General features: G+C 50.5%; 1 protein-coding gene across 8 annotated transcripts in view; it reads right to left on the minus strand.

Moving 5' to 3' along the window:
* Positions 1-1,053: 1,053 nt before the first annotated feature.
* The window catches only part of LOC144737928 (interferon alpha-inducible protein 27, mitochondrial-like), a 76,704-nt gene continuing 55,820 nt past the window's right edge, over positions 1,054-21,937 (minus strand). For all 8 annotated transcript variants that reach the window (XM_078620812.1, XM_078620818.1, XM_078620816.1 and 5 more), the window contains 3 exons: positions 13,276-13,326; positions 12,252-12,413; positions 1,054-7,413 (listed from right to left, as the gene is read on the minus strand). In XM_078620812.1, coding sequence (XP_078476938.1) covers positions 7,307-7,413; positions 12,252-12,413; positions 13,276-13,326 — 320 coding nt within the window. In that variant the 3' untranslated portion in view covers positions 1,054-7,306. The remainder of the gene's footprint in view (positions 7,414-12,251; positions 12,414-13,275; positions 13,327-21,937) is intronic.

Genomic DNA, 21,937 nt, shown 5'->3' on the forward strand with positions numbered 1-21,937 from the left:
ATCCTTCCAATCCTGCGGAACCCGTCCAGTGGTCCAGACTGTTGTTATGATGTCATAGGGCAGTCTGTGCACAAACGCCACCCTCCCTCAGCATTTCGCTTGGGAAATCATCTCTGCTCGGTGCCTTTCCTGGTCTCAGACTCCGGATCACCTTCAGTACTTCCTCAACAGATGGCACCTCAGCCAGCCACTCACAGGGGGTGACTTCTTCCAATATTTGAGGCACCGCATCCTCAGCAGGGTTATCCCCACTTTGTGCCATGATGTTTTCTTGGCCGAGGGATTTCCCCTCCCCCTGGACCTCACAGAAATGCTCAGCAAATCTGCAAACCTGTTCCTGGGGGTCGGAGATTGGATCACCGTTTTTTCCCCCTAATGATGGTAATAGGTGTGGCACTGCAGGTTACTTTTTTGATGGAGTTAAATAGTGATTTGTGATCGTGGGCCACTGAGGCAGACTCCATCTCCTCAGCAACCCGCGACCACCACCCATCCTTGCAGCGCCTTACGGCTCTCCGAACCTCCGAGCGAAGGCTGCGTTAAGCCTCCTCATTCTCTGACGTGGGATGCTGTAGCCGATGAGAGTGGGCCTGTCGCTTTTTCTCAACTATCCTGAGCACCTCCTCTGTCAGCCAGGGTTTCTGGGGAGGTCTGGACCGCGTACCCAAAGCAACCATTGCAGATGCATGAGTGACAGTCCTAAACCTCGCCCATTTACCCTCGACATCAGGAGGAGTGGGGGACGATGCCAACCCCAGCTGCAAGCATTGATGAAATTCTCGCTTGCAACTTTCAACAGCTGAGACCAGGCCACTTTAGGTTTGAATGGGGTCCTGGATGTACACCCACCACCGGAGTGGAAGAATGGCAGGCGCATCTTACAGATGACTAGTCGATGGTCAGAGGGCAGATCAGCTCCACGGTAGGTCCTGGTGTCAAGGACACAGTCACACACACATACTCACACACACTCACATTTACTCACACACTCACACACTCTCTCACACACACTAACACACTCACTCATACAGCCACACACACACACACAATGGCGTCGTTGTTGTAAATACAGTTTTATTATTAGATAGTAACTGAGTAAAGTTTACACAACTTTTCTTACTCAGCCAGGCCCAAAGACGACGATGGTAAAAAAACAAACCCTGAAACTACAGTGCAGCACTCACACCAACACCGTCTCGACTGACTCGACTGACTAGACCGACTAAACCGAATAGACCATCTAGACCACCTCAACAGTCTTCACCGATTAGACCCTCTTTACCAACGAGATCGTCTAGACCATCTACACCATCTAGACCATCTACACCGTCTATACCAACTAGACCATCTACACTGTCTAGACCATCTAGACAGTTGAAACCAACGAGACCATCTTTACTGACTAGATCATCTAGACCAACTTAACCATCTAGACCAATGAGATGATCTACACCAGCTTGACCGTCTACACTGTCTAGACCGCCTCGACCAAATAGACTGTTCAGACCATCTAGATTGTCAAGACCAACTAGACGATCGAGACCAACTAGACCGTCTAGACAAAGTAAACCGTCTAGACCAACTAAAGGAGAGAGAGGAAGGAGAGGTATGAGAGAATTCAGAGGAAATAGAGGAAGCAGATGAAGGAGAGGAATGAGAGGCAGGAGACGAATGAGAGGAAGGAGTGGAATGACAGGCAGGAGGAGGCAGAGGAGCTGCTACTGCACCGTAGCCGACTGTGCCAATGGGAGGTTTCTGAATCCTCTCACTGCTTAGCCAGCCAAGCTGAGCGCGTACTCTGCCCTTTCACGCTGCCCTCTCAGCGTTGAGCACCCATGCTGCCGTCTCAGCGCTACCCTCAACACTGCCAGTTAAGTGCAGCCCTCTCAACAATCCCCCCACGCTCTCGCTGCCCTCCTCCCGTCTACTTCTTGTCTAAGAGGTGTTGTATATATAGGCCTTTTTCCAAAAAGATTATATTAAGGATAATTCTGCCAATATATATTTTTTAAATAATAATAATCGATAAAAAATATATAAAACAAACACCCTCAAACCCGCTACCTCCCACAAGCACAAAGCATCTGGAGGTCGTAAAAGGCCATTAAATAATCAACTCGTGGCCAAGGAAGGTTAGCGACTATCTGGTAAATCTCCAGATTGACAAAGGGCATATGACCCGATCTTCCCAAACGTTTTGGACAGTTCACAAACAAATCTCCAGAGCCACAAACGGGCATGATAACTGGAAAAAAATTTGTATACAGTAAAAGTTGAAGCTTGACTATAAGAATACGTCGATATTATAGACTGCAGTCTACATTAGTGGCTTTATTATCAATTCCCTTTAGTTTTATTCACCGCATATATATTTTGTATCTTTCTATCTACGTGACCTTACCAAAAGCCAAGGAATACGAATTCCAGCAGTCAAGAAAGCTTAAGTGAAAACTTAGTTACATCTAACCTCAGGACATCAAAATATAACTCGAGTAAAAGAGCACAATCCCTGGATACAGATAGACAACAAAGGTTAATAAACCCTAGGAAAATACGTGGTAATAACCATGATAAATCACAAACCAAATAATAATTATGAAGTATTAGACCAAGGGTCATCCAGAAGAATAAAAAGGCAAATTCGGTCAACCACGCACAACCAAGATAAAATGTATTCCATAAGGAAGTCTTCCCAGCCGCATTTGTCTTCCAGCAGCATGTAGTAGCAATAACACCACAACAGGAGAGACAAAGGTAACACCCCCACGAGGGAAGGGGGGGGGGGCGTGGGAAGAGGGGGAACCCCTCCTTCCAGCTTAATTATTGCAGAGGGTGGGGGGACTGAAAGGACGCACGTGGGGGCAATCTGGAGCAGCTGCTTCCATTTATGGCAGTATAACCGAGGACGGCGACAGAAACCAGGCTCTGATGAAACTTATTACTCAATAAAATCAGAACACACACACACGGACACACGTACAGCTGTTCTCACGGTCTGAGAGCGATATCAAGGGAAGTTCCGGTCCTTTGTGAGAAGGCGGCCGCGGACAGAGGACTGTGACAGAGGGCATCTGTTTTTTTTCTCGCAAAGAGAGGGGAGAGAATTTCAGATATAACCAACGACACAGATCATGCAATTCAGTCTTGCAAGGGAGCAGGCTGTGGGGCTTGGCCTCAACATTAACAATGGGTGTGGTGTCTCGCAGAGAGAAGGGACGATGTGTTGTTAAGAGCTGAGTTCGGCATCGACCGACAGAGTATCGCTGAAAGTTTTATTCTACATTCATCCTGATGTTTTGAGTCGCTTGCAGAGTCAAGGATTGCGACAAGTTGTATTGTACTAAGCTTTCACAGTTGTTTAAGAGGTGTGCGAATACAAATTACAAGTTTTGAGAGTGAGTGCCAGATCCCACGGGCTGCTACAGCTCGAGTTAAACTGACGAGCAACGTCAAGCAATCAACCTCGAGAAAGGGCGGAAAGCGCCAAGCATCGACCAAACGAGCATCGCACAGAACCAGCAGCAGAGGACAAGCTGCAAGCGCAATCGTGCATCGCCAGAGAGAACGGAGAGCAGTGGGAAGAGCCTGAGCCAACGCAGCCCTGAAGTAAGGGCGGGTGTCCGTGTGAAGCCACCAGCTGCACGATCAAGGAGAGAGAAAGAGTGACGAGCAACGTCAAGCAATCAACCTGGAGAAAGGGCGGAAAGCGCCAAGCATCGACCAAGTGAGCATCGCACAGGACCAGCAGCAGAGGACAAGCTGCAAAAGCAATCGCGCATCGTCAGGGAGCACGCAGCAGCGCCAGCCGCGCCATCGAGCAAGGGTGTTAGTTGCCAGCGGACATGCGGCGAGCGCTACGAGCACCTTCAAAGATAAGCGTCGTGCCAACTCAGCTCATCCAGCAGGGGAAAGAGCCTGACCAGCCGCCCGTGAGCAAGAGTGTCAGTGCCAGCGAGAGCGCCGTGGGTTCGACTACACACACACCGACCAGCACCAGCTGGGAACCAAGGCAAGAGTGAGGAATGGCGGCCCAGTGGACGAGCTGCGCGCGCTATCTGACGACGGAATCATCGCGCACCGCCGACGGCGAGCGTCGTGCCGACTCGTCATTCAGCAGCGGACAAGCAACATTGCTCTAGCTGCAGCAACAAGCTGTTTGTATGCCCCTCCCCCATCCTCACAAACTCACGACGCATCGCCCGGCGTCTGCTTAACACAAAGAATGTATCAAGGAGACAATCCACCAACACATACATAAACACATACCCGGACTGATAATAAGAACACCAATTATAAGAGTGCATAAACCATTAGCTGATCATGAAGACATTGGTGCTCATTGAGTGATATGAATACGGTCGTTTATAAGTACAGTACATTAGTCGGTAATTTTCTTTTTAATTGCATACAAATTACTAATAGATTCATCGATGTAAACTAAACGTTTGAAACCTTCGTTACGAATCTACACGCTCACATGGAGAATATTGTGTTCAACCTTTCTTTTGATCACAGAATCTTGCCCACGAATTAATTGAAGCCTTAGCCAAAAAATAAGCATCTGCGGAAGCAGGCATATTGCCGCACACCATTGTTCCAAGACATTTCGTTAATAATCTAATCCTCCCGATGAATTTATTGACGTATACTTTTGCCTTCGGGATATAATTTTTAAAAAAATGCCATTCGTATGAATATCGTCGCATGCATGTTTAAGGACTTTTTCCTATCACCGTACAGTGAGGGAAAAAAGTATTTGATCCCCTGCTGATTTTGTACGTTTGCCCACTGACAAAGAAATGATGAGTCTATAATTTTAATGGTAGGTTTATTTGAACAGTGAGAGACAGAATAACAACCAAAAAATCCAGAAAAACGCATGTCAAAAATGTTATAAATTGAATTGCATTTTAATGAGGGAAATAAGTATTTGACCTCCTCTCAAGCAGAAGGATTTCTGGCTCCCAGGTGTCTTTTATACATGTGTAGAGAAGTTCAGACGGACGTATTCGGAGATGGAGGTAAGTTAAGGGCTTCCGCCAGGGTTTATTAAAGCTGTTACAATACTACACAGCAGGGTACACAACTCCCAGGGGCTAGGGATCCTACTCTGAGTCTGGGTCCCTGCCCGGCTAGCTCCGGTCTCTCTCTCTCGTGTCGGATCGTGGACTCTGCCGACTCCACTGACCGGAGAGAGAAGCACCTCTACGGCTACCACCGGCTTCTCCCCAGACTCCCTATTCAATCTCTCTCTCTACCCACTGGTTCCCTCTTCACCCTGCTCACTCTACTCGTTCCCACAGTGACCCCGCTTACGTCACGGGGTATCCCTTAAGTACCCTAGGAGACGTGACGTCATCGCACTGAACGGCACACCTGACGTTACGTCCTCATTTTACTCCTCTACACATGTAATGAGCTGAGATTAGGAGCATACTCTTAAAGGGAGTGCTCCTAATCTCAGCTTGTTACCTGTATAAAAAGACACCTGTTCACAGAAACAATTAATCAAACAGATTCCAAACTCTCCACCATGGTTAAGACCAAAGAGCTCTCCAAGGATGTCAGGGACAAGATTGTAGACCTACACAAGACTGGAATGGGCTACAAGACCATCGCCAAGCAGCTTGGTGAGAAGGTGACAACAGTTGGTGCGATTATTCGCAAATGGAAGAAACATAAAAGAACTGTCAATCTCCCTCGGCCTGGGGCTCCATGCAAGATCTCACCTCGTGGAGTTGCAATGATCATGAGAACGGTGAGGAATCAGTCCAGAACTACACGGGAGGATCTTGTCAATGATCTCAAGGCAGATGGGACCATAGTCATCAAGAAAACAGTTGGTACCACACTACGCCGTGAAGGACTGAAATCCTGCAGTGCCCGCAAGGTCTCCCTGCTCAAGAAAGTACATATAGATGCCCGTCTGAAGTTTGCCAATGAACATCTGAATGATTCGGAGGACAACTGGGTGAAAGTGTTGTGGTCAGATGAGACCAAACTGGAGCTCTTTGGCATCAACTCAACTCGCCATGTTTGGAGGAGGAGGAATGCTGCCTATGACCCCAAGAACACCATCCCCACCGTCAAACATGGAGGTGGAAACATTATGCTTTGGGGGTGTTTTTCTGCTAAGGGGACAGGACAACTTCACTGCATCAAAGGGACGATGGACGGGGCCATGTACCGTCAAATCTTGGGTGAGAACTTCCTTCCCTCAGCCAGGGCATTAAAATGGGTCGTGGATGGGTATTCCAGCATGACAATGACCCAAAACACACGGCCAAGGCAACAAAGGAGTGGCTCAAGAAGAAGCACATTAAGGTCCCGGAGTGGCCTAGCCAGTCTCCAGACCTTAATCCCATAGACAATCTGTGGAGGGAGCTGAAGGTTCGAGTTGCCAAATGTCAGCCTCAAAACCTTAATGACTTGGAGAAGATCTGCAAAGAGGAGTGGGACAAAATCCCTCCTGAGATGTGTGAAAACCTGGTGGCCAACTACAAAAAACGTCTGACCTCTGTGATTGCCAACAAGGGTTTTGCCACCAAGTACTAAGTCATGTTTTGCAGAGGGGTCAAATACTTATTTCCCTCATTAAAATGCAAATACATTTATAACATTTTTGACATGCGTTTTTCTGGATTCTGTTGTTGTTATTCTGTCTCTCGCTGTTCATATAAACCTACCATTAAAATTATAGACTGATCATTTCTTTGTCAGTGGGCAAACATACAAAATCAGCAGAGGATCAAATACTTTTTTCCCTCACTGTATATGCTCGCCTTACTCTAAGGAATTAATCAATTGTTCGGTTACCCAGTTTAACAACGTGATCATTGAGGGTCAAATGTACGGATCAATGAGAACATACCCAGTGGTACTGTGTTGACAATTCCAAGCATAAGAGTTCGCATATTCGAGTGTTATGTTTTTGTTTAGAAATGTTAATTGCTTAACACAGAAGTATCTGAGTGGTGTCTTCCTGAGATCATGCATAATAATCTTAATTATAAGAACTGTATCCTGCGGTGAGAGTTGAATTTGGAGACCTGACATAAACACACTAAGACATAATCAGTACATATTAAAGTGAGAATAATTGTATTATCCCGATTGATAATACGACCCTAGACAACGAAGCTCAGCCTAACTATCGTAACTGTATACATTAGCATAATGGAGTAATTTCACATAACCAAATATGATCACATTCCTAATTAGCATAATGTATACGCATAATTACACTAATTAGCATCATTTCCGATAATTACGCATTTTCCCAATCTTCATTTAAATTTTTATATTTTTATAAATGTTTCAAGACGCAACAACAGATGTCCACCACCACCTTGGTGATGGCTACTCCGGCTGTCCACACGATGATCTTAGCTGGAATACTCAGCCCAGCAACTCCTACAGGGGGCAGGAGGAGGGGAGGGGCAGGGGGGAGAGAGAGGGGGCAGGGTAGCAGAGGGACAGGGGGGGTGGAGGGGGAGGAGAAGGGGGTGAAGGGAGGAGAGAGGAACGGATAGAGGGGAGAAAGGGGGGAGGACGGAAAGGAGGGGAGGGAGAGGAGGAGGAGGGGAGGGAGAGGAGGAGGAGGGGAGGGAGAGTTAACATCTCGCCACCACGGAAATCCAGAGGCTACGTGGGGGACTTTGTGTCTCTGAGTGTGTACATTAGCAAGAACTTGCCCCTACAGCCCTACGAGAGACTACCTGGGGTTACCTTTGTAATGGTGTACAATAGCCAGGACTTGCCCCTGCAGCCCTACGAGAGACTACCTGGGGTTACCTTTGTAATGGTGTACAATAGCCAGGACTTGCCCCTACAGCCCTACGAGAGACTACCTGGGGTTACCTTTGTAATGGTGTACAATAGCCAGGACTTGCCCCTACAGCCCTACGAGAGACTACCTGGGGTTACCTTTGTAATGGTGTACAATAGCCAGGACTTGCCCCTACAGCCCTACGAGAGACTACCTGGGGTTACCTTTGTAATGGTGTACAATAGCCAGGACTTGCCCCTACAGCCCTACGAGAGACTACCTGGGGTTACCTTTGTAATGGTGTACAATAGCCAGGACTTGCCCCTGCAGCCCTACGAGAGACTACCTGGGGTTACCTTTGTAATGGTGTACAATAGCCAGGACTTGCCCCTACAGCCCTACGAGAGACTACCTGGGGTTACCTTTGTAATGGCGTACAATAGCCAGGACTTGCCCCTACAGCCCTACGAGAGGCTACCTGGGGTTACCTTTGTAATGGTGTACAATAGCCAGGACTTGCCCCTACAGCCCTACGAGAGACTACCTGGGGTTACCTTTGTAATGGTGTACAATAGCCAGGACTTGCCCCTGCAGCCCTACGAGAGACTACCTGGGGTACCTTTGTAATGGTGTACAATAGCCAGAACTTGCCCCTGCAGCCCTACGAGAGACTACCTGGGGTACCTTTGTAATGGTGTACAATAGCCAGGACTTGCCCCTGCAGCCCTACGAGAGACTACCTGGGGTACCTTTGTAATGGTGTACAATAGCCAGGACTTGCCCCTGCAGCCCTACGAGAGACTACCTGGGGTTACCTTTGTAATGGTGTACAATAGCCAGGACTTGCCCCTGCAGCCCTACGAGAGACTACCTGGGGTTACCTTTGTAATGGTGTACAATAGCCAGGACTTGCCCCTGCAGCCCTACGAGAGACTACCTGGGGTACCTTTGTAATGGTGTACAATAGCCAGGACTTGCCCCTACAGCCCTACGAGAGACTACCTGGGGTTACCTTTGTAATGGTGTACAATAGCCAGGACTTGCCCCTGCAGCCCTACGAGAGGCTACCTGGGGTTACCTTTGTAATGGTGTACAATAGCCAGGACTTGCCCCTGCAGCCCTGCTAGAGGCTACCTGGGAGTACCATTGTCTGTGTGTCTAATCTACTCGCTATTGCTAACAGCACTTGTCCCTATAGCCCTACTAGAGGCTACCTGGGGTACCTTTGCCTTTGTGTCTAATCCACTACACTCTACTGCTGTGTGCATCTCTGCGTGTGTGGGTATTCCGGCAAAAACAACCCCCTACCTCCTCTGTGCCGGACGGCAATGCTGTGGTGAGCATGGGGGAATGGCCAATCCCAAAATCGGCAATACCCCTCATGGCAATTATAGCCAACACAGCGGCTAATGGGGGCTCTGGACGGGCGCAAGATGCTGGTACCACCTCCACCTTCAATTCAAGTACCATAAACACACGGGATAAAAATCTAGCTAAGCTTGTGCCGGAGGCCCCTGGGGGGATTGTTGTCTAAGATGTCTCCTGGCCAAACCCCATTTGACGGAGCCAGGAGACTGATCCCGGCACCCTCGGGGTTCCTCCAGAAACGACAAAAAACCACTGACGGTGGCCATGTAGAATGTTCGAACACTCACTGCGAAAGAGAGGTTGCCACTCCTCTGTCAGGAGCTGGACAAGTACTGCCTGGATCTATACAGCATTCAGAAAGTCCAGTCACCGTGAAGAGTGGCAGTCTTCTACTCAAGACAGGAGACTGCCAAACAACTGGGAGTGGCTCTTCTTCTGAAGAAAATAATGAGTGGGGTGTGGGACCATGGCAGTGATGTGTGGGAAGCTGTAAGCCCCAGGCTACTGTGGACTTACCTCCCGATCAACAAGAGTTGAGGAATGGTGGTAGTCGTTGCTTACGCCCCCAGCCGAGATGAACATCAGAGGAAGGATGCAGGCATGACTGATGAGTCAGATGCCATCTATGATCTCCTGTCCCAGGTGCTAGCTAAAATGGCCCCTCGGGATACAGTCATCCTGTTGGGTTATGTTAATGTTCGAGTGGCACCTGGGCTGGAGTGATTGGAAGGCACGTGCCAAATCAGCTCAATAACAACAGTAGGGGGCTGATCTGGCATCAACACATCCACACAACATCATGGATGCACACCAGGTCCAAGCAAGAACATCTGCTGGACTATATAGTGACAGAACAGTGGATGCGGACCCATGTCCTTGACACTAGGTCCTACCGTGGAGCTGATATGCCCACTGACCATCGGCTTGTCAACTGTAAGATGCACCTGCAATTCTTCCACTCTGGTGGTGGGTGTCCATCTAGGACCCCATTTAAACCCACAGTGATCTGGTCTTAGCTAGCTCATGAAAGCTAGAAGCGAAAATGTCATCATCGCTTGCAGCTGGGGTTTGCATCATGCCTCCTCCTCCTGAAGCCAATGGGTAATGGGCAAGGTTTAGGACTGTAGTTCATGCAGCTGCAATGGCTACTTAGGGTACACGGTCCAGACCTCCATAGAGACCCTGGCTGATGGAGGAGGTGTTGCGGCTGGCTGAGAAAAAGCAACAGGCCCACACCTACTGTCTAAAGCATCCCACGTTGGAGAATGAGGAGGCTTACCACAGCTTTCGCTCAGAAGTTTGGAGAGCCGTGCGACGCCGCAAGGATGAGTGGTGATCATGGGTTTCTGAGAAGATGAAGTCTGCCTCAGTAGCCCGTGATCATAAATCACTCCTTAACTCCATCAAAAAGTAACTTGCAGTACCACACCTATCACTATCCTTAAAGAACTGAACAGCGATCTGATCTCCGGCCACCAGGAACAAGATTGCAGGTTTGCTGAACATTTCTGTGAGATCCTGGGGGAAAGGAAATCCTTCAGTCCAGAAAACATCATGGGACAAAGTGGAGATGACCCTGCTGAGCCTGCTGTGCCTCAAATATTGGAAAAGTAGTCACCTCCTGTGAGTGTCTAGCTGAGGTGCAATCTTTTGAGGAAGTACGGAAGGCGATCTTTAGTCTGAAACCAGAAAGAGCGCTGGGAAGAGATGATATCCCAAGCAAAATGCTGAGGGAATGTGGGGTTTGTGTGCAAACCACCCTGCGTGACATCATAGTAACAGCTTGGACCACTTGACGGGTTCCACAGGATTTTAATGATGCCCTGGTGGTCCCACTCGTTAATAAGGGGGACCGCACAAGGTCCTGGCAAAGATTATTCAACATCGCCTTGCCAGGCACGCTGAGAGGCCTGCAGAGCTCCAATGTGGTTGTGGGCCAGGGTGGTCCTGTATAGATGCCATGTTTTCTGTTCGTTTTCTACATTAGAGGTTTAGGGAATTCCAACAAGACCTACATATCTGCTTTATTGACCTGGTCAAGGCCTATGATGCCATCAATAGACCTGGGCTGTGGGTTGTTCTTCGTGCTTTTGGAGTCCCTAATTCTCTGCTCACAATCATTAAGGACCTTCATGATGGTGGGAAGGCCCGGTTAAAGCTATGTGCCTGGGAATTGGAGTCATTCCTTGTTCACTTTGGGGTGCACAACGTCTTTTCGAAAACGAATTCGAGAAGCCTTCTAGGGCTGTTCTGGAGGAATCTCCATCTGGTACAAATGCAATGGGAGGCTGATCAATGCCCAGGTGCAGTCTAGAGATGGGTCCCTATTGGTCCACCATGTTACGTATGCCAATGATGTTTTGGTAATTGCTGTTCAGTCAGAGGAGTAGTTAAAGGTGCTGCTGCTAGACCTGGAGCATGCCACTAAGGGGTGTGGTCTTGTCATCAGCCTCACAAAAACTAAGCACCTGCCTGGGTATTTTGTACCATCAAAAACTCTACCACCTAAACTCCACATTAGTGATGGGCAGTTGTGAAGAGTGTGGAGAGTTTTACATACCTGGGCAGTGTGCTTATGACCAGCTTTGGTTTGACAGCAGAGGTCTCACTCCGAATTAGTCAAGCGGCAATATCTTTCCATCAGCTATGTAACACTGCGTGGAAGCTACCTGGTCTGTCGCTCCACCCAAAGCTTCAGGTCTTCTCGGCCACGGTCATGCCCTCCCTTCTCTACATTTGCGAAACGTGGACTTTCCTAATAGAACATCTTCACCGGTTAGAAAAGTTCAGGCTGTCCTGCCTACGATCCTTCCCGGGTTTAACCAGGATGGATTGTGTCAGGAGCTCACAAAACCTTGAAATATCTCGACGAAGTCCTATCAGTGAGCTCCTCTGGCAGGCAAGGCTACGTCGTGATCGAGGCTACCTGGGAGTACCTTTGTCTCTGTCTTTCCTCTACTCGCTACTACAACAGCACTTGCCGCTACATCCCTGCTAGAGGCTAACTGGGAGTGACTTTGTCTCTGCGTCTCCTCTACTTGCTACTACTCACAGCACTTGCCCCCTAACAGCCCTGGCCAGAAGCCCTTCACTCCAAGGCCCTGCACCTCCGTACCGATGGACTGCAGCGTGGCCACGACCCCTCCGTCCACCACCCCTCCTCCGTTGGCTGCCGCTTCCCGCGCCATGAGCCAGGCGGCCATGGAGCCGGCGACGATCCCTTCGGCGGTGAAGCCCATGGCTCTTATTGCCAATGGGGTCAGATCAACTACGACCACTGGCTCACAACAACATCAAGAATGGGAACAACAACAAAGATAACAACAGTGAGGAGGGAGGAGGCTAGCCGACAACAACAACGATGATAACAAAAACACCATCACACAAATGAACACGTGGATGTATGGCGTCGGAGCAGCATCACCATCACAGCATCACACACAGCCTAACGCAGCATCACACACAGCATCACGCACAGCCTCACTCACATCACCCACAGCATCACATACAGCCACACATAGCGTCACACAGCATCACACAGCCACACACAGCATCACACAGCCTAACACAGCATCACACAGAATCATACAAAGCCTCACACAGAATCACATACAGCTTCAAACAGCCTCACACAGCATTACACACAACCACACACTACATACAAAGACACAGCATGACACAGCATGACACACAGCATGACACACAGCATGACACACAGCATCACCATCACACACTGCATTACACACAGAATCACACCGCATCACCATCATACACAGCATCATACAGCATCACACAGCCACACACAGCATCATCATCACACAGCATCACACACATCATCATCATCATCACACAGCATCACGAACAGCATCATCACCACACAGCATTACACACAGCATCACCATCACACAGCATCACGAACAACATCACCATCACACACAGCATCACAGACGATCACCATCACACAGCATCACACACATCATCATCATCATACAGCATCACGAACAGCATCACCATCACACACAGCATCATACAGCATCATACAGCATCGCCATCACCCACAGCATCACAGACGATCACCATCACACACCGTCGTCACAACACCAGCGATCACGTGGAGGCGTGGTGACGTCATCGCTTACCTCCTCCGAGTGCCAAGACGCCAACATAACACAAGATGGTCAACTCCTCCTCTGTGTGGGGGTTACACAGAGCGGTTAGTTCTAAATACTCACACACACATATATATATACTACATTACACACTACATAAAAATAGGTTGTACCCATTCTGACAATACAACAGGAGGTGTTAAGATGTTAAAACCCCAAACAGGAACTTTTGCAATGAATCAAGTCTGCATTAACCACACAGTACTTGTCTCAACCAGTGGTAGACCAGTGCTGTTCGCCTTTTTTGCCTCGTCTGATCTAACACTGGTTGGCTCTAAAGAAAGCTGTCTCTGTTTGTGGACCAACCATTTTCAAAGACAATGCCACATCTTCTTGGTTCTTTCGGTAAAGTCACGTAGAAGGGAAATAATAAAATAATAAAAATAAAACATAATGAAATAGAATTCTCACGACGTTTCGGCCACAACACAAGCAGCCAAAACGTCGTGAGAATTTTATTTTATTATGTTTTATTTTATTATTTCATTATTTCCCTTCTACGTGACTTTACCGAAAGAACCAAGAAGATGAATCCCTGCAGTCACGAAAGCTTTAAATCGACAATGCCACATATTACCAGAGCATGTTTTTTCTTCATATCCACCACAAGTAATACTATACACTACTATATACTATTACACTGCTATATAAAACTCCACACTGCACTACTATATACTACTCCACACTACACTACTATACACTACTAACCTATATGTAATGGGTTCAACTGAGTCGCAAAAGTAGACTTGGAGGCAACACATTTATTCAGTTCCAACACACGGGGTAACTTTCCCCCTTAACAGAATAACAACCTATGGTGAGTGACCACCAGGCTAACTACACTAGTTACTACACTAGTCCTTCCTCTCCATTCTGTGTATTAAAATAGCCATACCAAGGGTAATCCCTATTGAAGTATGGTAGCCTGTATAGGCATGCATTTAAACAATGTCTGATTTGATTATTCGCTTCCACGCAACACTAAGTCGGTAGCTATCCGAACGGTTACAATTTTTTGTATTTCTTTCAATTTCTATAGATTCTACAATTAGTTTTGATCAGTAGTAACTAGTTTTGCACGTAACTTCAACATCAAAATCAACTGAGTGTCCTTGTGGGCACGCGTGTTCTGCTACTGCTGACAGTTATATTTGGGAGTATTTAATATTTATTTGGTGGTTTTTTTTGTCTCGTGCTGATCATTCGTCCTGTTTGCCCGACAACATTTGCCACAAGTACAATTATTCCGGTACATATCTTCTGTTGATAGCTTCGATAATGCATATTTTGTACCAGATATTAATTTCTGTATTTTATGTACCATGCCAAACCCGACACGGATGTTTTGTTTTTTCCAAACATCTGGTTAGTTTACCAGTTACTCTCGCAATGTACGGTATTTTTATCATTTTTATTACTTGGGCAGTTTCAATGCTCTTGTTATTTGATTTGGTCTTGGCATTCCATGCCCTGTTGATTTGTGCATCATTGTAACCGTTCAATTGTAGTGCTTCTTTAACGTGTTTCATTTCACTTCTCAGACTATCACCATCTGACACTTTCTTAGCCCGATGAACGAGGGTCTTGATGAGAGCAGATTTCTGGGCGGGGTGATGGTGTGACTCTGCATTCAGATAGGCGTCAGTATGCGTTTTATCTCGGTAAACACTGTGTGTTATTTTAACATTACGACCCCGTATGAGCAGAATATCCAAAAATGGTAGAGTTCTGTCAGCTTCCACTTCCATTGTGAACTGGATGGATGGGTTTTGCGAGGTGAGATGGTTTAGAAATGCGTTCAGTGTATCTCTTTAAACTCGCCAACACCATCAAGTGTGAAAAAACGGCTTGCTTGATCACCACTATGCTCAGCGACTGACAATTTCGAATCCATCTTGGAAACCAGATAAGCGACCCACGAACTCTAAAAAATTGCCAACTGCAAGGGTCGGTATTAGCACCAGCCGCATTTCATATTTACACCAGCGACATGCCGGCCACATTAAGCTGCAAGTTAATTTATGCAGATGACCTAGCACTGGCCAGCCGGGCGATGACACTCAGCGCCACTCAAGACACCTTGAACACTGACCTAGAGACATTGGAAGATGATTTCTACTCCTGGTGACGTAAGCCAAATATGACCATGACAGTGTCCTCAGGATTCCATCTCAACAACGCAGAGGCAAAAAGTACGCTGAAGATCGAGTTTTGTGGTAAAACCGTCACCCATGACCCACTCCCGAAATACTTGGAGTGGTGCTCGATCAAAGTCTCACTCTCAGGCAACACATTGAGCAGTTCAGCAACAAAATAAAAACCCGCATGAACATTATCCATAAACCGGCAGGAACTAGTTATGGCTGTGATGCGCAAACAACATGGACTGCCACACTCGACCTCGTGCATTCGACGGGAGACTATTGCTCACCAGTGTGGGGAAGCAACGCTCGCACTCGAGTTATCGACGCACAACTGAACATTGCGATGCGTGGCCATCTCAGGTACGCTGAAGTCGACGCTGACCCAGTGGATCCCGGTGTAACAGGCTAAAATAACCCCTGCCCCGATTAAACCCGGGTGTAGTTTGGCCCAGGCCAGAGTATACCCGGGGAAATAAAGTGTCCTAGGCTAAACTATACCCCCCGGGGGTTTAAACTAGACTGGGCCAGACCATACCCCTCCAGGCCAAAATATGCCCCATGTGAAAGTTCAAACGAACTTCAATCGACATCTAAAAAGCGTATAAATGGAAGTAAGAATCTCAATTTGATCAATTGAAGCATTTTTAGGGTCAGGGTTAGGGATAGGGTTAGGGATAGGGATAAGGATAAGGTTAGGGATAGGGTTAGGGTTATTATTATTGAAGTTTTTCTGGTTGAAGCAATCAAAGTCTATGTGTTTACAGTTTTATATAAAATGTTGGAAAAATGTAGTAATTCATGTGTATATCGCTCAACACTATGACTATCATGGGGGTATGATTTGGCCTAGACGGGTATAATTTGGACTAGGCCATAATATACCCGGGTATAATCTAGCCTAGGCCGTTTTAACCCCGGGTATATTACGGCCTGGGAGTATACTACGGCCTATTACACTGGTGCTCACCCCACGTCACTCCGCCGCAAATCTGTCGCGAAGCAGCGGCCATCAACGAGTACTAAAACATTCTCGTTAACCCGCTGCACCTTCCGATACATCGGGACATACACCCAGTGCTGCCTCTTCACCAAGAATCACGTCACCCATTCTGGATCTGAGCAGCCTCACTCCACGCCACAAATATAAATGAAGGCGAAAGATGGAAGCAAGTCTGGACTGTGGTCGACGTCAAAAATAAACCTCTCGTACAGGACCCTGCCTTCAAACCTTCCCTTTTGTTTCACCCTTTTATTCCGCCAATGGTCGACCATGAACTGATGCGGCCACCTGATGGACAAATGGTGCCATCAAATATTTGGTTGCCTGCGAGTGGAGCCACCAACGCCAAACGATTGATCACATTGTAGGTGTGGTGCCACAGCGACGGGGCCGCTCTGCCGAGCCAGGGAGCCACCCGGCTTCCCCCACCGCACTTCCCCCCATCACCCCCCACATAAGCACGCACCCGCACCCACGTAGGGCCTCGTGGTCGGGTCACCTACCCTGAGTTTTTACCCGAGGGCCCCCTCAGGGGGTTACCCCACGGTTTCTCAGGGCCAGGGAATTTGACAGGACCCTTCCCAGGCCAAGTAACACTGCGGCGCTGTGGGCAGATTTGAGATCGCACGACCACGGCGAGCTCAGAGAGCCCCGCAGTTAGAAACGCATACAAACACAAACACGGGTCAGCAAGGCGGATAGCTGGGATCAGGACCAAAAAAAAAGCAGCGTTGGCGGAGAGCGACGGACCCGGGGCTACTGATTGGTCGAAAGGTCAAAAGCCGGTGGGATCGCAAAAGGGCGGGAAATCCTAGGCTCAGGATTGGTCGAGAGACCAAGGCGGTCTGGACGGGGGCGCCTAGCCTTTGATGTAAATAGAATAAAAGACGGAGGGCAGAGTAGGGGAGTCTCTCTTCTTCTGGAGTTTTGACACGGAGTCAGCGACGAAGGAGTCATCGGGCGAGCCGCTAGATTGTCTGCAGGACGATCTGAGCGCCGCAAGGTCACCAAGGACTACAGACGGTATCGTATTACGCGCCTTACAACACCTCAGAGCGGAGAGTAGGATGCGTAGGAGAAGGGTTAGTTCGGGGTAAGGACGAGAGGAAAGCAGTTTAACAGAGAGCGCAGCATAGAATAGGGCTGCACGCCACCAGAGTGTGGGTTAGAAGCGCCTTGCTGGCCCGCACACACACACGGGTGGCTCAGTTGGTTAACAAGGGCTAATAAAATCTCGAGCGTAGTAATAAAACCGTGTTGTTGGGTATTTTTGCACGTGGTATTAGCGTGCGCTGCATTCGCGGGTGTGTGGTCGTTGTATGCGTAAAGGCCGTGGTCTCTGTACGATTGTGCGGGTACGGAGGTGTGTGTGTTAACGCCCGGGGAGCGCACAGTGTATTTGTATAAACGCGCGGCCGCGCAAGAGGGGGGTTTTACGTGCTCTCGCTCGAGCGTGGGCGTCGCTCGTGTGTGTGCACGCCGCGCACGGTGAACCCGCGAGCCGCGGCGCCGGAGCGCGCTGTGATCGCACGGCCGGAGGGAGCGAGAAGAGGAGGAGGGAGAGCGCTTTTGTGTGTTTGCGTGCCTACGCAGCCGTGGGAGAGGAGAATCGTCCTTGTACGATACTTGTGTTGACGTACACGCGCGAGTGCGGGAGGGGACGAGTCGTTGTGTCGGCGTGTGCCCCGCTCGCGTGTGCGAAACCGCTGTGCGCATTGAAGCTGTTAGCTTTGTGCGATCGTGCGTGTGCTCGTTACTTGCGTAAGTGCGGCGCGGTGGTGGGCCCCTGACCCCCAACCCCGCGGCTCGAGCGCGTAATCGGCTGCGCATTGTTGTGCTGTTTATCTCGCGCGCACGGCGGCGGCAACTTGAGTCGTTGTGTCGGCGTGTGCCCCGCTCGCGTGTGCGAAACCGCTGTGCGCATTGAAGCTGTTAGCTTTGTGCGATCGTGCGTGTGCTCGTTACTTGCGTAAGTGCGGCGCGGTGGTGGGCCCCTGACCCCCAACCCCACGGCTCGAGCGCGTAATCGGCTGCGCATTGTTGTACTGTTTATCTCGCGCGCACGGCGGCGGCAACTTGCGCTCCGCGGCCAACATCAGCGCAGGGGGAGCATGCACACACGATCCGCAGCACTCACGGGGGTACAGGATAGGGAGCAGATGGGGGACGAAAGTCCGGACCCCACCAGACAGCAAGGGGGTAATGATACGGAGGGGACGATGGAGACAGAGGCGAGCAGCCTCCACAAATTGGTGTCAGAAGTGGGATGGACCCCCGCGTTACCTCACGCTAAAATGAGACTAATATTTACCGGCCGGGGGGCCCCTTCGTGGAAGGCATTCGCCCGCAATCTCTTAGGGGCCAAGGAAATTAATGGATGGACGGACGCGCAGGCAGTACGTCAACTTAATATGAATCTTGATGGGCGGGCAGCCGATTTTGTAGAAGCGTTACCCGCGAGCGCACAGACACAGCTAGAGGAGCTGATGCGCCGACTCGATCAGCGTTTTGGCACGCGTGACGAGGAGGAAGCAAAATCGGCCTTAGAGGCGCGCCGTCGCCAACCTGGCGAAGATCTACGTGATTACGCCGAGGATGTGCGCGAGTTAACAAAGATCGCACGCCCGGGGTACGCAACTGATGTTATTGAGGAACTGGCCACCGAGAAAATCCAGCGGTACCTGTCTCGCACGGCGTGGTGGCAGCCAGACATGAGCTGCCCACGTCTTCCCTTTAACGCCCTTGTCGAGCGCGCACGTAAGTGTGAAAGAATTCACAGCGAACGCGCGCAGCTCCGGGGGCTGGGACGAGAGCGTGCCATTGCGAGCCTGCTCTCGGAAGACGAGGAGGAGGAACAGGAGCTCGCGAGGACGGTAAGGGGCCGGGAAAGAGAGCCTCCATTGTCCCGCGAGACAACCCCGGGATGGGTTGCCGGTATACAAACGGGTATAAAGGATGTCTCCGGCCAGGTAACCCAGGTAGGCGACAGGGTAACCCAGGTAGGTGACAGGGTAACCCAAGTAGACAACAAGGTAACCCAAGTACGGGCACACATGACTGCGCTGGAGACAATAGTAGAGACGGTCCAGGCCGAGGTAGGAGGATTAACTGGGAGAGTGGCTCGACTAAAGGCAGAGTCGGGGCAGCGGCGTGCCGGAAGGGGGATAGGGAACGGACGGGGGGGCTCCTACGGGACGGCCCCCCGTGCGTGTTACCTGTGTGACCGGCGAGGGCATCTCGTGAGAGACTGTCCGCAGATCGCCCGTGCTAGAAACGCGCCGGGGTTAAAACCCCAATGCCCCCTAGAGAGTGGACCATCTGGGGGTGCAATCGAAGCGGTCCCGATGCAAAAAGACGGTAATAATGGCGAGCGAGTGATCCATAAACAGGTTACAACGACAACACCCAAGGGCGCGGGGACCTCGGGCGATTGGCTGCGGGAGCTGGTGGCAGGGATAACGGGAGCCACGTCGCTGGTGGAAGGCCAAGTGAACGGGCAGCGCACCCGGATCCTGCTGGACACGGGCGCCGTGGCCTCTCTCATGAGTGCCGCGCACTGCAGCATGCTCGGGGTGGACGTGGGCTGCCTGCAGGCCCCGGATCGCACGCTGCACACGGCAAGCGAGCCGGGATGGGGTTGCTGGGGAAGGTCTCCCTCGAGGTCCGTCTAGGAAACCAGGTGTGCACACAGGAATTCTACGTTTCGAGTGTGTTGTGCCACGAGTGCATTGCAGGAACGGACCTCCTGGAAAAGTTGGGACTTAACGTACAGCCCCGGCAACGATGCGCTACGGTGGAGGGCAGCGGGGAGCGGATTCCGTTCCTAGGACGGGAGCCGAATCGCCCACGCTTCACACCCGTGGCCGCTACGCTGGTGTCGGCCGTCACCATCGGGCCTCTCGCCGAGATGCTGGTGCCAGTGGCAACCCTCTCCACCGACCCAACCCACCGACCATCGGGCGAGGTAATGCTGACTCCTCACCCGGAGTTGGCATCGCGATACGGGGTGGTAGGGTCAGCCACACTGGTAAACGCAGATGGGGGCCGGCTGTTTATACGTGTGTTTAACCCACACAGTACCCCGGCAATGATACGACGACGCACCCCGGTAGCCACCGTACACCCCCTGCACGCTCGCCACTCGAACGACTCGGTGTTCGCACTCTGGGCGGAGGACCCTGGCCGCCCCGAGGACAGCCAGGATCTGGCCTGGGGGGTCGGCCCGACCCCCCGAGCTGAGATTGTTCCACTGCAGGATGCGTTACATGTGCCTTGGGCAGCCTTACCTAAGGGGGAGGCCGATGAGCTGCTCGGGTTATTGCGGGAGTACGCCGACGTGTTCAGTGAGCACGATTCGGACGTGGGCCGGACCGACCTGGTCAAGCACCAAATTGACACAGGTGCAGCCCGACCCATCAAACTCCCCGCATACCGAGTGGGCGCGCCTGAACGGACCCAGATCAAAGAGGCAGTCACGGATATGCTACGCGATAACATAATCCAGCCCTCCGCGAGCCCTTGGTCTGCCCCGGTGGTACTGGTTACGAAAAAGGACGGATCGACTCGGTTCTGCGTTGATTACCGAAAATTGAACGCAGTCACCCTCGGTGACGCTTTTCCCATCCCACGCATCGACGACACCTTCGACAGTCTCGCAGGAGCGCGGTATTTTTCCACCCTCGATCTGGCGTCCGGTTACTGGCAGGTGGAGATGACGGAGGAGGATCGGCCAAAAACAGCATTCACCACCCCGATGGGCCTGTTTGAGTTTCGAGTGTTGCCGTTCGGACTCACTAACGCGCCCGCGACGTTCCAGCGGTTGATGGAGTTGGTGATGCGGGGCTTGCAGTGGGAACAGTGCCTGATTTACCTGGACGACGTAATAGTGTTCAGTAGGTCGCTGTCCGAACACTGGTCCAGGCTGCGGGAAGTATTCCAGCGACTGCGAGCAGCCCATCTCAAGCTCAAGCCGCGTAAGTGTTACATTGCGCAGCGCGAGGTGGGGTACCTCGGACACCGAGTCAGCGAGGCAGGGGTGAGCACCGATCCCGAGAAGGTGCGTGCCGTAATGGATTGGCCACGGCCGAGGAACCTGACGGAGATCAGGTCATTCTTGGGACTCGCCACTTATTACCGTCGATTTGTAAAGGGATTCAGTGAGATTGCACGCCCCCTCACCCAACTCACCTCCCCTAAGAACCCCTATCAGTGGTCGGAGGCCTGCCAGACGGCTTTCACCACACTCAAAGACCACCTCACCCACACCCCCACCTTGGCTTTCCCAGATTTCACCACCGATTTTATTTTGGACACTGACGCCTGCAGCAGTGGGCTGGGCGCGGTGCTGTCGCAAGTGCAGGGTGGGACGGAGCGGGTCATCGCGTACGCCAGTCGGACCCTGAGCGGGGCCGAGCTGAACTATTGCGTAACCCGTCAGGAACTGTATGCCGTGATTTTCGCGTGTAAACAGTTCCGACCGTACTTGTAC

The sequence above is a fragment of the Lampetra planeri genome, chromosome 75 (genome assembly GCF_965212315.1).
Source record: "Lampetra planeri chromosome 75, kcLamPlan1.2.h2, whole genome shotgun sequence".
NCBI classification, from domain to species: Eukaryota; Metazoa; Chordata; class Hyperoartia; order Petromyzontiformes; family Petromyzontidae; genus Lampetra; species Lampetra planeri.